Below are 15151 nucleotides of genomic sequence, written 5' to 3' on the forward strand. Positions count from 1 at the left end.
AGGACACTTGAGGTCGAGCCCGCGTGAAAGCAGCAAGAGATCACAACTATGTTTCCAAGACGAAGATCGGGCACTTCTTCCGAGTGTTTCGGGGTCTTCTCTGTCTTGTGTCTTGGGAGTTGTGTCGTGCTCACTGCTTTCGGCTCTCGTAGGGCTCTCGTGTTTCAACCCGTCAACTGCACGGTGCAGGCATCAGGTGTAGTGGAAGGGAGAGGATGGGAGACACGAGGATAAAAAGGTAGAAAAGAATCGAGGGCGACGGCGGAGGTCTGACTCCTTAGAGCCCCCGGCCCCAAATGAAAGTGGGAAAAACCAACGCGCGTGGAGAGAATGAGGTATACAAGGAGTGTTGGGGGATGTGATGGGTGACGGTGATGAAGAATGTATGGGCGGTTTGGCGGTATGCGGGGGGGGGGAAGTATGGAAGTACAAAAGAGAGAGAAGAGTTCGATGTAGAGAGGAACGAGACTCACCAGGAGGTCAACGGGGATTTGATTCTTCGTACAGACACGATTCCAGTCGAGAAGTAAGGAGCACGATCCAAAAAAGATGGAATTCTCGGGAGCGCTGACTTCATTGCACGGCGCTGATCATCATGCAGATCGGAGTCGATAGTGCCGGTTTCCTGCCCGGTGGCTTGGGGGGGGCTTTTGGGCGTGGGCGCGAATGTGGGCGGCCTGGGTTTGGGGGTCGGGACCGCTTCGTCCAAACGATGCTGTCCTCTGTCCTCTGTACACTGTACACCACAGGATTCAGGAGTATAGAACATCAATCGGGTCAGAAAGAGCGTCGACCACTGGACCAGCCCAATTATTTAAACCAGATTCCCCCCAAACGGGTTCTCCCTCGCCCTCTCTTTTTCTCGGGCTCCACTCGCAAGGCCCAGCCGATCGATGATGACATGATATCGACGCCGATTGGGGAGCCACGGGAGCCATGTTCCTATCCGGCGATCCGGGCCAAACACCAGACGGAGGTCAGAAGCCGGGCTTTTCTCGGGCTGCGCCATATGTCCAGAGGCAAAACGAGCAGAATTCGGACAGTCGGCGCAAGACTCCCTCCATGGCCTGGCTGGACGCGAGAGACCCAGTATAGATCCAGTATAGATCCAGTATAGATCCAAGTCTAGGGACCCAAGTCGAGAGACCCAAATCTATCGACTCGGAACAACTCTAACAACCCTGTCGTTATATCCGTTGGTTCTTTTACCGTCCATAGTACATTCCCCGAGCCAGCAAATAAGCCTACGGGAGAGGTATTTTCTATGCCATCCGTTCTCGCTCCAGTCAATCAAGCACTCCGTCTCCGAACCCCCCTCCAACAGCCCCAAAGCACCCACTCGTCAGTCTTCCGGATCGCTCGGGTGGTCCCTCGGGATCAGAGATCAAACAGAGCAGCCTGACGAATGCCTCACTCCATTGAGCAAACACCCGTCGCCCCTAAAACGGATAATCCGGCACGGCCTCACGCTTTCTAATACAGTTTGAGCCTCTCCGGCCAAGCCACCGACCCCCCCCCCCCCCCCGAGGGCTTCGAGCCTGAGTCACAGGCAACGGTCGAGCCCCAGTCGAGCCCAGTCGAGGATCGGCCGATCCTCGACAACGCTTGGATGCGGGGACAACGCGGCCTATTCGGCATAGGGGTATATCGCATGTGAGGAGAATGCGGTCGTCGTCACACCGGCTTCGATGCGCTGGGACTAGTCGTCCAAGTGTTTGTTCCTGCAAGACCTGTTGGCTCTGTACTTTGTACCTTCGTTGGTACTGGCGCGGATGTAGTCATCTATACCCCGGCCGACTTCCCCAATTGTCCTCAACGTGACTCCTACTCGGAATAGGGCAATCATTGTAGACGACGGGTTCGTCTTGCTTGCCCATGGCTCTGGTCTTGGCTGAAATCGTAATATCCATAACATCACCGAGCCGTCATTTCTCTGGCGCTGGTCTCTGCCCAGCCAACCTTAAAGGCGTGATCTGCGCGATCTGGCCCTCGACGTGTTGGAGGTCACGAGGGTTGTCGACTGATCGGGCCAACCGTCCCAAGGGCCTCTCGGGATAGACTCGTATACACTCCCCATCCTTCCCATCGTTTTCCACCTCCCCAAACACTTGCTCTCGACTCTCGATAAAATAAAAAGGCCTCAAAAGTGGATTTGCCAGAACCTCAGCCCTACCCATCGTATCATGTTCCCCGTATTCCCCATTCTTTTTTTTTCTGGAGCCTGATTTTCAGAGTTTGCTGCACGGCCCACCTGCAGGACTGGAACCTGCGCAACGATGAACGATTTGAACCCGGAAGTACTCTGTACTTCCACCCCTTGAATTCTTCACACTTAATCTCTCTCGGCACTGAATGGCCGGAAATGTGACCCCGCGGAGAAGAACCCGTTCGGACATCCGGGCACATGAACGCCGGAGAGGAAGTCCTACCTGTTCTAAAGTACCGTCTGGACGCCCCGAGGTTCCTAGAGACAACCACTTTTCCCTCCTGCTTTTCCCCCTCGTACAAACTCCTCACCATCGGGGCCTGCAGACACTCTGACAGAGAAGATAGGCGGTACAATGGATCTGCAACCTGCATGCACCGATCATGCCCCCCCCCCCCCCCCCCCCCCCCGAGGGAGTCACGATGTCGTCTGCCCGTCCCCCCTCCTTCGTAGTCCTGAACTCTGAAACTCGCATCCCCAAAGCCCTCCAATCTGAGTAGGACTACCATGCCGAGCTTCACACACACACACATACACCCGACCCATGTTGTCCCATCCCGCTTCTCCAAAGATCCTGCCATGGTCCTGGACCCGAAGCGGGTCCGTGCCAGTCAATGACAGCTGGCGATGACCTCATCGGGACTAAACCCACCACTCTCCCAGTCCCGGTGCCAGGGCGAGGACGATTTGCAGGTTGTGATGTGATGATTTGTTTCAAGATCTTCGTTGTTCCCTCTCGCCATCCTTTCTCCCCCAATCGCCTGGCCTCGTTCGCGGAATCCACGTCCGTGCTCGTGTTCCGCCCTAGCGAAATTGCAGGGACATCGTCGGGACGGGGTTCTGCCCTGATTTCCGCCCCCCCCCCCCCCCCTTCCCCCCCCCCTCCTCCTGTCATCACGATGTAAAACCCATTTAGTTGTCAGGTGTATTTATAGATTGCAGCCCCAAGGGCGACCGAGACGGCCGGTTCCTACGTAACTGCCCCGGGAAATTTAGACTATGACATACCGGAGGTTCATTACCGTCATTTAAACTCGTTTTTGAGTTCGTAGCTACTCACTAAACTATAAGACCTCCTACGTCAGAGACGAGACAACTCATGGTCTGACGCGCTATCTTATCTTTTCTTTTTCGTTCTCGCTATTTTTCTTTTGTTTTTGGGGTTTGCTTTTTCCTGTTGCTCTCTATCTTGTCTGCGGGCCCGGACCATGACCAGCTATTTGAGGGTTCCAAGTTTCTAGGGCGCATGGAATGGGAAGTTGGAGTCACCCTGTGGCGTTGCACAGCCCTGGCTGTGCGACCAACCCACGGGTTTTGGTGCGGGACAGTAGAGGTCGCCTTAGGTCTAGGCTAGGATCGACCGAGTAGCTGAAATGGTAGAAGACGGGAAGCCAAGGTATCGAAGTACTGCTCACAGAACAGAAACAGGGTCGATTGGATAGGCGGGCAGACAGAAGAGCCAAGAGCCAAAGGAAGGGTACAGAAAGCGGAGAAAGGATGAATGGGAGAGGCCCTGTGGACCATGACCAAAGGCTTGCTGCAGGAGAGCGTCCACATCATCAGGTGCAGCGCAGAGGCGAGCCGAGAAGACTAAAGCGGCGTGGCGCAGTGTTCACGTCCAAGCAGAGGAAAAGAAGAAAAAAAATTTGAGACTGGCTCAGTGGGATCGAAATAGATAGGTCGCGTAGCCGTGATGCCGCTATTTCCCTCGTCACAGACTGGTAGGATCGACACATCTAAATTCATATAGGAGATGCCTGCCATGGTGAGCATCGGAGTGAGCACCTTGGATTAAGATAATGGCAATCTTGCGGTTTGGTTTACTAGCTGACTACTGGTGGTGTTTGGGGTCAAAGGTGAGGGGCCGGGGGATCTAGATCAGCGCCAAATTGGAATGATGGCGTGCAAAAAAGCGCCAAGCGTTGATGGAAGGGATAAAAGACAATGGCCAGATGGTCTCAGAAAGGTCCTTTTAGAGAACTTATCGGGCTATTGGCGGGGAAGGTCGGCTACTGTCCGACGGCCGCAGAGATCCAGGGGTAAAAACAAAACCAGTCGACAGAGAAAAAGCTGCATGCGACTCAAGTCTCCGATGCCTGAAGAAATAAGAACAGGTCTATCTATACTCCACAAACTAGCGATGACCGGTCGATCTGCTGGGGGACGCCTAGCGCGGATGATTGTCGGCAAGTGTCGATCATAGGAGAATATTTCCCCGCCACTGATCATAGAAGGCAATTTTACGGATCATTTATTGGAATGACTGTGGAAGATCCAGCTTCGATCGTGTAATATACATTTTGATCTCCTTATTGCCCTCTCCCCGTCTGCAATCGATTGCCAGGGCTCACGTAAACCAATTGTCATCAAGCTCGCTGATATTCATCAAACTATCTCCCTCCAGCTGATTGAGATCCCCGGCATTATCGCCGAGGTTTTCGGTCTCCATGAAGAGATCATCAAAACTGGATTCACCGGGCGCCATAATATCCTCCATTCCCGTGCCTTGGTCGGGAAAGGGATTGCTGTCGTCGGCTTTTTGTAGTTCGAGGTCGAAGGCGCCTCCGCCAGCAGGGGCTGTCGTCGCAGGCTCGTTAGAGAGAGATGCGTCCATTTTACTGTCTCCGCCAGGGGCGGTACTCCCAAAGGCCGATCCGGACAGGAAGGCTTGGTTGCCTATATCGTCATTGCCAAAGTCCAGATTGAGGTCGAATGAGTTCGGTGCACCACCCTCCTGGAGAACCGAATCAAAATTGAGACCTTCGGTGGTGCCTGGAAAGGCCGCATCGGCGGATGCTGTGCCGCCTGCCGATTTTTCTTCTTTCACTTGTATTTCGTTGCTGGGCTGTTGTGCCAAAGGGGCTTCTGTTGGCGCTGGAAGCTCCGCCGCGACTGCATTATCAGGCGCGGCCTCGACCTTGACCGGCGCGGTTGCCAGGTCGATTTGCTCGGTCGGCGGGGGTTGCGGCTCCGTTATGGTCGTAGAATCCGGTTCGCTCATGGTGACATCGTCCGTGGTGGGCGCCAGCACCGGCACCGGCTCGCGTGCCTTGATTGCGTCGTAGTCCTTCTCCAGGAAGGCTTTGGCAATGAACTGTGAAACGTCAGTGGGGAGGTTGAAAGAAGAAAGACATCAATAGACGCGGATGAATGCGACAAAAAGTTTCCAGGCATCCAATCAGACTCACAATCTGTTCTGAGAGGTTATCTAGTGCATTTTGAAAGCTCTCGTAGTAGGAGGGCATGGAGCGCTGGAGATGAGCGCTGGCGGGGACGGAGCCAGTTTTGCGGAACAATCGACCCGTATCGAGCAGCTATTTCATGCATCAGCAGGGAAGGGTCCCGGGTCCCAGGTCACCCCGAGTTCATATTCTTTTTGTTGGGGCTGGGATATGAAGTCCTTACCGTTCGGTCCACTACCGCGGAGAGCTCGGCGAGGGAGTCGGGGTTCGCATAGTTGGCGGTCGCCATAGCGCTAGAAGAAGAAGACTCGTTTCCAGCTGCGTCGGCCCGCGTCTGTCTCTCACACTTTCTGTCTCTATCTCTGTCCCTTTGTCTCTCAATTATACGAGCACAAGGCGCAGAGGGGAAGCACGAGGAATGGGGAAGTGGTACTGAGGATGAAGTGGTCGTACACATGAACCGGGCGCGCTAAACCTAATCAGGCAAGGCGGCCGTGTGTGCTTTGGGGTGTTCAACTTGGGTTCAACTGGTCAATTGCCGTCTTTCTCCCTTTTGCTCTGTTGCACTTTTAACCTTCAACCTTGTCCTTTTTCCCTCTTGCATCTGCTCTTTTTTTCCCCTTCCCCTCGCGTTTCTGTTCGGCCCTTGGGACGTGCTTCGTTTTTCCTTGTGTTCGGTCCACTTTCCTAGTCTGTGTTTGTTGATTCGATCCTCTTCTCCCGTCGACCCCCCAAACGACCCCCAAACCTTCCACTTCTCGGATCTTCGACCTTTGATCTTGACGTTTCTCGACCATCGCCTCCGCAACATTCGGCTTGATATTGGATCCGCCTCTCGGAGATCGCCATCCCAAAATCCCCGGACAACGAGTTGAAGACTGGTTTTTGCCGTGCTCCATCGTTTGGTCGTTGCTCTTTGTTTGGTTCTTGAAGCTTGTCGAACCACGCCCCGCGCTACCCCCTTATACCTGTGATCTTGGACCTTTCATTCCATCCGGATTCCTTTCTCGTTCCGGTCCCTAGCAATCCCCCGCATTTTCTGTCTTTGGGTCGATCCTGAAAATTCCTGTGGTATTTTTTTGTCCTTTCTTTATACCGCCTGGTCGCTGTACCTCGTTACCTGGACTGCGATCACCTGCTTAAACGATATATTTGAAGCGCCCATACACGATGGCCGAAAACGCTCCCGCTTCCAACCCCGCTGCTCTTCCAGCTCAACCTGCTACAGGCGCTGTGAACCAGCAGTACGACGCTGCTCAAGGCAACGGTCAAAGTAACCCGTCGCATATGCCTCCTCCTCCGCGGCCTCCAGTGGTTATCCCCCAGAACACCAACCCGATCCCCACCGCCATCTCCTCGCCTATGTCCGGCAACATGATGTCGCCCACCAGCGCCGGGGGCTATGTGCGTCGGGCAGCCCCCGAGCCCAACAAGCGAGCTCTCTATGTGGGTGGGCTGGACCCCCGGGTCACAGAGGATATTCTGAAGCAGATCTTTGAGACCACTGGCCACGTGGTGAGCGTCAAGATTATCCCAGACAAGAATGTGAGTTGCTCCATCAAAACTTCCTCCTAATGTTTTTCCTCTGATAATTCCTCCCCCGATTCATATAGGCTTCTGTAAGGGGCCAACATACCCTGTTTTCCTTCTGGAAACAACGATTGCCGTCTGACTGTGGGTACATTCACTGACATTTCTTCACAATAGTTCAACAGCAAGGGCTATAACTATGGGTTTGTGGAATTTGATGACCCCGGTGCGGCTGAACGGGCCATGCAGACCCTTAATGGGCGCCGGATTCATCAGTCGGTGAGAGAGAGTCTATCGATACATTACATGATGGCCTTCTAATACGGTTTTTTCGTCTTCTTCTAGGAAATCCGCGTCAACTGGGCGTACCAATCCAACAGTACCAACAAGGAAGACACCTCTAACCACTTCCATATCTTTGTCGGTGACCTGAGCAATGAGGTGAACGACGAGGTCTTGACCCAGGCCTTCTCCGCTTTCGGCTCGGTCTCGGAGGCGCGTGTGATGTGGGACATGAAGACTGGTCGCTCGCGTGGCTATGGATTCGTTGCTTTTCGTGACCGCGCGGATGCTGACAAGGCGCTGAACTCGATGGACGGCGAGTGGCTGGGCTCTCGTGCCATTCGTTGCAACTGGGCTAATCAGAAGGGTCAACCCTCCATCTCTCAGCAGCAGGCCATGGCCGCGATGGGCATGACTCCCACCACCCCGTTCGGCCACCACCACTTCCCAACTCAGGGTATCCAGAGCTATGATATGGTGGTTCAACAGACTCCCCAGTGGCAGACCACCTGCTATGTTGGCAACCTGACCCCCTACACCACCCAAAATGACCTGGTGCCTCTGTTCCAGAACTTTGGCTATGTTCTTGAGACCCGCCTGCAGGCTGACCGTGGCTTCGCTTTTGTCAAGATGGACTCACATGAGAATGCTGCCATGGCTATCTGCCAGCTCAACGGATACAATGTGAATGGCCGCCCACTCAAATGCAGCGTAAGTCTGTCTGGGCGCTTGTGACCCTATCGTGTCAACTATATTGGCATTGACTAACTTTCCATTGCTACAGTGGGGAAAGGACCGTCCCCCAACTGGCCAATTTGACAACTTCTCCCCTCAACAGGGCAACGCTCCTTTCAACAACACCCCGGGATTTTTCCCCCAGTATGGTGGGCCCGCTAACCCCATGAACCAAGGTAGGCATCTACTTTCTTTATTGTCTAAATTATCCTTTCTCACTGACCGAAGAGGCGTAGGTCCTGCTCCCGCTGGCCGAGGCTGGGACCAACAAGGCAACAACTTTGGCGGACCCGGCATGCCGGGTCCGGGCTACCCCCAAGGCAATGCTGGCGGCTATGGTCGTGGCCAACCCATGTCCCCGTCTGGTAACTGGGACCAGTCCAACAACAACTTCAATGGAGGCTACCAGGCGTAGATTCTCCTCTGACTCATTTCTTGGAGTGAAGTGACCTCTCACATACCTTCGGATGCCACCGTCTTGCGGCTATCAACCCTTGTTACCCACTCACCTCTACCCTTCACTCATCCGCCCTACACATCCCCCAGCTCGTCCCCCCTTCTCCTCTCTCACTGCCTTTCTTATTTTCTTCTCCTTTTAAGCCGCCCGTTTAAGTGGATTCCCAAGCGATCAAACTGCTTTTGCCTGAAATGGAATTTGTGTGTTGTGCACCGAATACCCCAAATCCACTTTGTTGGTTCGATCTTTCTATTTTACTTCCCCCTTTTTCGAGTGTGTTCGGAGCCCCTTTCTAAAGGTTTTCTTGAAGTTATGTGGTTCGTGGGCAATGCTCTCAAAATAAAAAGCGATCTCCCTACTCTTTCTTCTCTGCTGCTTGCGCTTGTCTTTCATTTTTATTTTATTTTTGTTCTTGTCAATTCCTTTGTCTAGCTTTTATTGCATTGTTCCCAGCACCTGTATGGTGCTGTATCAAATTTGCTTCCTGTCTGTCTTTCCTCTTCTTTTCTTAGGCTCATATCCTTTCTTGTTTGATACTGCCTTCTTTTTTCCTTCGCTTTTTTTCTCATTTCTTCGAGGATGCTGTTTGATCAGTGTCCTTGCCATGGATTTCCTTTTCTCGGTTGACAATTTGGTTCATACGGGGACTTTCTTTCCTTTTCTCTCCTTCATCTCCTTTTTTAAGTATTCGTATATGCTGTGATGAATTTCCTTGGACGTGCTTGACACATAGATCAGGCCTTTGATGGTCTTCTTTTGCCTCTCATGCCTGCTGGCGTTCTAGCCGATATACCAATTTGCCTTTTTCATTGTTGTGTCTTAATCTCTCTAGACCTTGGCTGATCGCCATCTTGTCCAACCTACCCTGCTCTTATGCGTTGGCGCCCTGGCAGTGGTGCGGTATGGTGTTACCTACGGAGAATAGGTAGCCGAAATCCATTCTGGATTACATAGGGCACTATATGTACCATAATTCCTCTATTAGGTAGGGCTTTCCTTTCTGAGCTGCCGCTGCTTCTATTAGGACGATTAGAGTCAGACTCACTGACTGCGCAGTAAGTGCGATTTGCTGCTCACTGATCAATCCCTGATTACTCAAAAATTCAGCAAAGGCATCTATTGAGCACTCAGTCGACTGTCACCCCATACCCAAAGGAGCGCCTTGCCTCACAGTTCTGTTCATCTTGCAACCTACTTTTTGATGGACATCATTTTCCACTATGCCATTTTTGGTGATACTCAATCTTCCAATCTTGTCTTCTCTCAACCAATAACGCACTGAAGCACGAAGATATAAAGTGGGTCCATTTTTGGGGTTGGGGTTGTGCTTAGGCTAATTCTTGTTAAGCACATCGAGCTAGTTTTATTTCCATCCTCTACGGGCCCCTAGAAGGTCGAATGGAAAGTGAATCGAATCCATGGGCTTGAATAGGAGTCACAGATGCTTGACACTGTATGTACACACATACCTGCACACCTGTCTAAGGGTTGTATAATGGTCGTAATAGTAGTCTGAATCCCTTACTCCCTCGGCCCCAGCTCAAAAGCAAGCTGTTTCGAAAGAGAACACACCCTCCAGCGTGCAAAGAGCTGCGCATTCTCCACCAAGATCCGCCGCAGCATCTCCCCCTCTCTGCTGCACCAGGCCACACGCCCTGCCATGTGCGTACATATGGCTCCATGATCCCCAAGGCTTCCTTGGCCCACCTGCCTGTCCTCTCCTCGCCAATTCTCCCCTTCTGCACCATCTGTCTCTCTAGCTCCCCGAGGAAACGTTTCCTCTCCTGCCCGTCCTTCACCGCAGCCTGCATGACCGCTAGTAGTATATGTGACCGGATTGACAAGTCCAACTCATCCATTTCCATTCCTTCTAGTCCTAATCCAACTATCTCCTCCACCGCAACAGCGGCTAGGAACTCCACCTCCTCCTCACTCCCGACCTCTTCCTCCCAACCCCTCCACCATGCCTGCGCTCCGGTCCCTCCATCGGGCAACCCACACCAATACACCTGCTCTGACTCGCCATCTCCATCGGCAACCTCTTCCCCCGATACCTGTGCGAGGTACTCTGCCTCCAACCCGTGTATATCATACTTTCCCTGCGCGACCAAAATCCCAAAGCTATTGGGCCCCCATACTCCCCGGGAAGTTATCTTAGCCAGCCGAGATGGAGATGGATCCGGGTCAAAATAGTCAAGCCAGAAGCGCGCATGTGGTTCCGAATAGGGTGGTGCGCTGGGACAGGCCGTGTGCAGGCGTGTCATGGTTGCCTCTAGCGTGTTGAGGGCTACTGTAGTAAGAGTCACAAATGGCAGAAAGGGCTGCCTGTGTCGCGTGCGGGAGACAGTGTAGGCCCAGCGGGGGAGTTTCAGGACGTGTGCAGATACCGGACTGTGACGCGGCTTGCATAGCGGGGAGGACGAGTCGGGGAGGTCCTGGAGGTCGGGCGGGCGGTAGAAGCGCGCTGTGGTGCGCTGGGCGAGGAAGTGGGTGGAGTAGTAGGAACGCCAGGCGGAGGAGTGCAGGAGGGCGTGGTGGGCTGTGTAGAAGGCAGGGAAATCAGAGAAGGAGGGTAAATCCCCTTCCAGTTGGGATGAATAGCGGTAGATGGCTGCTGCTAGCTGTGCGAGGTAGAATATATCCAGGGTACTATTATTTGTTAAGTATACCGTGCTATTGGAGATTACCATAGGAGATAGCTTACCGGTTAAAGCGTAACTCTCCCTCACCAAAGGACCAGCCATGTGCGTGTAGCTTCTCTACCTGATCGAACACCCCGTTGTCGTTCCACAGCCCCTCATCCAGATAGATGAATGCGATCCGCAAGACATCCTCGTGGCAGGTCACAGGTACGATGCCGCTTTCAAAATTGGCCAGAAATTCTTGAGCGCTCACTGTAGCGCTCATAGCACGTACAGTGGCAAAGGAAAAAAAAAGTGGTTATTGAGGAAGGGAATATAATTATCAAATCCCGAACCAGGAGAGGCTGGGATCAGGATGCAGTTGTGGCCCTATCGATAGCCTTGGCACGGCTAGTTGATGTTTTCAAAGAGTCCTGGTGCTATTTGAGAAATTTTTCGTATAGACTGATATCTTTATTCAATCGTCTAATGAGCGGAATTGAAGGGAAAGATCGCTAGATTGGAGGCAAAGTTATATACAACGGGCGGACTAGCTTGTCGCGTTTTATTGAACTGCTTCCTTAGTTCACCCCCCAAATTGCTACAGCTTAGTAAGCAACAGCAATTCTCGGGTTGGGGTCAGTGGTCAGATCATAGTGCTCAAGGTACATAGGAGAATGCCGCGAAAGCTCCACAGCATGATTTAGGTTTGAAAATAACAAAAGTTATTCTTGGTAGACTACACAGCTAGTGCATCGCTCTGTCCTTGGTTTGACTGTATCTAAAGCTCACCATGAAGCTTGATTGTAAGAGTTTGGTGCCTGAGTTACAAGGCCCCACACATCGCACCTGACGCTCGATCCTCTCCTTTCCAGCCTCCGTCATCAAGCCATGTGAGGTTAAACATAACCCAAGCAGAACCAACAATCTTAGTGCCCACATTTCCCAATGTTGGGGGACTGAATGCTGTAGAGCTGACGTCCCAGCTCTCGGTATTCACCTGCACCCAATGGACGATGGCCAAAGCAGCAATGCGGAATCCGCAGCCGTCAACGGGCTATCCAATCGCACGCGTTCTGGCAGCGCCAGCAGTGGCCACAAACGAAGCCTCTCAGGCTCTTTACTCTCGAGACTCTCCTTCCTTCGCATGAGCCAGGCATCTGCGCAACCTGAGTCGGGATCCCATAGCATGGATCAGGACGGGGACAGCGAGGACCTCGCGGCCAACGTGCCGCAAGTCACCAGCGAGGCACCCACAAGCAGCAGGGCAATGTCGGCCGCCATACAGCAACAGCGCCGTACACGAAGGCGGAGGGGTTCGTTACGGAAAACGGCTCTGCTGGGCACACGGTTCGAGTCGCGGGAGAAGAGAGTCACGGCCAAGCTTGCAGACGCGACCCCTCGCTACCAAGGCGAGGTGTCGCCGCCTCAGAAAGATCATGCGTCCGTTGACAACGGCTTCTCGTCGCGGGAGAGCCTCGTCGATGACGATGACGGGCAGCCAAGCTGGTTCAGTTCCAGCGCCGCGCAGAAGACCCTCCGCTCCTCCGTTGCCCGACGCCGACAGGGCCTCGCGCCGCAAGATCTTCTTGGCGGCGAGGAAACGGGGACCGACGACGAAGAGCTCGTCTCCTTTCCGCGCATAACTACCGCGAATAACACGTCTGCGAACACCGGCGCACCAACAACCACCGGCAAAGCCAGCCCAACCTCGGGCCTCCACATCTCGACCCAGTCTTCCGCCTCAGACTCATACTACCCCCTCCCTACGGACACGGCCTACCGCCCTGTGCACCGCAACAAGTCCTCACCGCTCGCCCCCCATCCCGTCGAAATCAAAAATAACGCTGATACATGGGACTACTCGGAGACAGAGTGGTGGGGTTGGATTATCCTGATCGTGACTTGGCTGGTCTTCGTTGTAGGCATGGGCAGCTGCTTCGAGGTCTGGAGTTGGGCCTGGGATGTCGGCGAAACGCCATATGCGCCGCCGGAGCTGGAAGATGACCCTACTCTCCCCATTGTGGGCTATTATCCAGCGCTAATTATCCTCACTGCTGTCATGTCATGGGTTTGGGTTGTTGTTGCCTGGGTCGGCATGAAATATTTCAAGCATGCTAATATCTCGGGTGACGACAGTTGATACCTGTTCAACCTTATCTTTTGTATATATAAATGAATACCGCAAATTACGATTCCCTGCTATCAGTTCACAAGTCAATTCCTGCTTTTAAATCCCATTCTGCATTGAAATTTAGCAATTTCGAGTCTATGCAAATACATGACAACTCTTCTAGATCCCGAAAATCTCTCCAAAATAAACAGAGATATAAAACATTGACCAACTCCACGTTGCTGGATTGAATCTGACGTGCCCTTGAACATTGTCCCTGACGCCAAATTAAGACAAATGCTTACGCTTTCAACATCCTCAACAAACAGTTCATGTCCTGCGCTATCAGCCGTGGGGCCTCGTTTAGTGGGATACTGCACACTCCGCAGCATGGCCGATGCGAGGTTCTTCAAAAACAGGTGCATTGCCTTCCCGGGTTGCATTACTTGTCGAAGACGCCCATGTTTCTTTGGAATTAGAAAGCGGAACAGTGGTGCCGGGTGCGGTGCTGACGAGACCTTTGGAAACGGCATAGCAGGACGAGCGATCATGGTTCAGATTCTCGCCGTAGAACTCGTCCAAGATCGGATGTAGCATAACCGTTTGCTTGTGGATCGTGACCACAGAATTGGTTGGAACCGAGACCCAATTGTCTAGCAAGATTAGCATTCAAGTCTTGCCATCAAAGGAAACCCAGGAGACCAGCTTACGTCGTTCGAAGGTGATTGGCTCACTCGCTACCAGCACAATATCGGCGCCCTTGTCATGGCGCTCCATCTTGAAGTGGCCCTTCGTCTTGCCTTCTTTCCACTTGGTCCCGGATGAGAAATATAGACTGGCAGGCTCATCCGTTTTGCTGCTGATATAGCGGGTGCAGACAACCGTGTGGCCGTCCGTGACCGCGAAGTTCAGGAGACTCCGGGTCTCAACGCCGGTGACTTTGTATTTCTCTGGGATTTCTTGCACAAACTCGTTGATCTTGGCAATGGTCTTCATCATCACCTTGCGCAGGAGTGCCTGGCCAAAGCCCTCAGGCCCGGGATCGGAGCTGGGATCGACACCTTCTTTTTCGAGCAGATCGAGAAATAGCGCAAACGCCCACTCACTATCTGTACCACCCTTGACGCCCAAATACCATTTATCTGAGAGGGAGCTGGCCAGCGTGCGCTTAATGTAACTCCACCCGCCGATGCCACCGTTATGCATCCACATCAGGGTGTTGTGCTGGAACGGGTGGCAGTTATTGTCTGCAAGAGCACCTTCTGTGGTTGCTCGAACATGGGCAAAAATCAGGTTTGAGCAAGTCTTGGATGCAAGTCGCTCCAGGTTCTCGCAGTTCCATGCTGGCAAAGTGGATGTAAAGATGCAAGGCTCCGGGCCCAATTTTGGGTCTGTATAGAAGCCAACTCCAAAGCCGTCACCATTCACTGGGCGCCGATTATCCTGGGAATTATTGTAAGAAGACCAGTCTTGAAAATGGAGGCTCAGGTGTGGACAACGGAGAGAGTGACTCAAGCCATACATACCAATCTTAACCGGGAATCATAGGACTGAGTGAGGATAGAATGACTGGGTTCTGTAATCAACTTGCTTAGACGAATATCATTACGTCCTTTGTATATCTGCAGGCAATATAGTTAGTTTCCAGTTCTCGTGCTACGCGTTTGGAAGCTCCAGCTCACAAGAAATCGGCACATCGCGACTCTTGATCCGGCGTGGCTGTTCTTTCTCGAAATTCAAGTATATATATTGTTGCTCAAGTAGATTCTTGCAATGTGGCCCGTTATTTTGTTGCAATGGAGAGCGTTCCTGAAAGACCAAGCCCCTGATGCTAATCAAGTTGACACAGAGCGTTGGGCGTGGATCGGTGAAGAGTCACCGACTATCGGGAAGCCACAAGAAGGCTTCTTTGCACCCAACACCGATTTTAGCGAGATGATTGTAGGATAGAAGCAGATAAATTAAGAAACAGAACTTCTCAAAATCCCTTTCTAGACTAAAAATCCCCTACAAGCACCTACTCAC

At 52.6% G+C, this 15151-nt stretch overlaps 5 protein-coding genes across 5 annotated transcripts; 2 read left to right on the top strand and 3 right to left on the bottom strand.

The window, feature by feature from the left end:
* Nucleotides 1-4553: 4553 nt before the first annotated feature.
* Nucleotides 4554-5677, bottom strand: N7462_005520 (uncharacterized protein; the record flags this gene model as incomplete). The annotated part of the gene is made up of 3 exons (XM_057077238.1): nucleotides 4554-5300; nucleotides 5395-5520; nucleotides 5612-5677. The coding sequence occupies 3 exons, from the start codon at nucleotides 5675-5677 to the stop codon at nucleotides 4554-4556; spliced, it is 939 nt and encodes a 312-aa protein (XP_056932818.1).
* Nucleotides 5678-6558: 881 nt separating this feature from the next.
* N7462_005521 (uncharacterized protein) lies at nucleotides 6559-8350 on the top strand (the record flags this gene model as incomplete). The annotated part of the gene is made up of 5 exons (XM_057077239.1): nucleotides 6559-6933; nucleotides 7096-7197; nucleotides 7264-7911; nucleotides 7985-8111; nucleotides 8172-8350. The coding sequence occupies 5 exons, from the start codon at nucleotides 6559-6561 to the stop codon at nucleotides 8348-8350; spliced, it is 1431 nt and encodes a 476-aa protein (XP_056932819.1).
* A 1523-nt stretch (nucleotides 8351-9873) lies between these two features.
* On the bottom strand, nucleotides 9874-11299 carry N7462_005522 (uncharacterized protein; the record flags this gene model as incomplete). Its single annotated transcript, XM_057077240.1, has 2 exons — nucleotides 9874-11041; nucleotides 11097-11299. The coding sequence occupies 2 exons, from the start codon at nucleotides 11297-11299 to the stop codon at nucleotides 9874-9876; spliced, it is 1371 nt and encodes a 456-aa protein (XP_056932820.1).
* A 723-nt stretch (nucleotides 11300-12022) lies between these two features.
* N7462_005523 (PIG-Y family protein) lies at nucleotides 12023-13156 on the top strand (the record flags this gene model as incomplete). Its single annotated transcript, XM_057077241.1, has 1 exon — nucleotides 12023-13156. The coding sequence occupies one exon, from the start codon at nucleotides 12023-12025 to the stop codon at nucleotides 13154-13156; it is 1134 nt and encodes a 377-aa protein (XP_056932821.1).
* A 333-nt stretch (nucleotides 13157-13489) lies between these two features.
* On the bottom strand, nucleotides 13490-14823 carry N7462_005524 (glutamine amidotransferase subunit DUG3; the record flags this gene model as incomplete). The annotated part of the gene is made up of 4 exons (XM_057077242.1): nucleotides 13490-13779; nucleotides 13837-14569; nucleotides 14653-14748; nucleotides 14809-14823. 4 exons carry the CDS (start codon nucleotides 14821-14823, stop codon nucleotides 13490-13492), a joined length of 1134 nt encoding a protein of 377 aa, XP_056932822.1.
* Nucleotides 14824-15151: the final 328 nt, after the last annotated feature.

Source organism: Penicillium macrosclerotiorum (genome assembly GCF_028827735.1).
Source record: "Penicillium macrosclerotiorum strain IBT 26536 chromosome Unknown utg000006l_segment0_segment0, whole genome shotgun sequence".
Taxonomy (NCBI): Eukaryota; Fungi; Ascomycota; class Eurotiomycetes; order Eurotiales; family Aspergillaceae; genus Penicillium; species Penicillium macrosclerotiorum.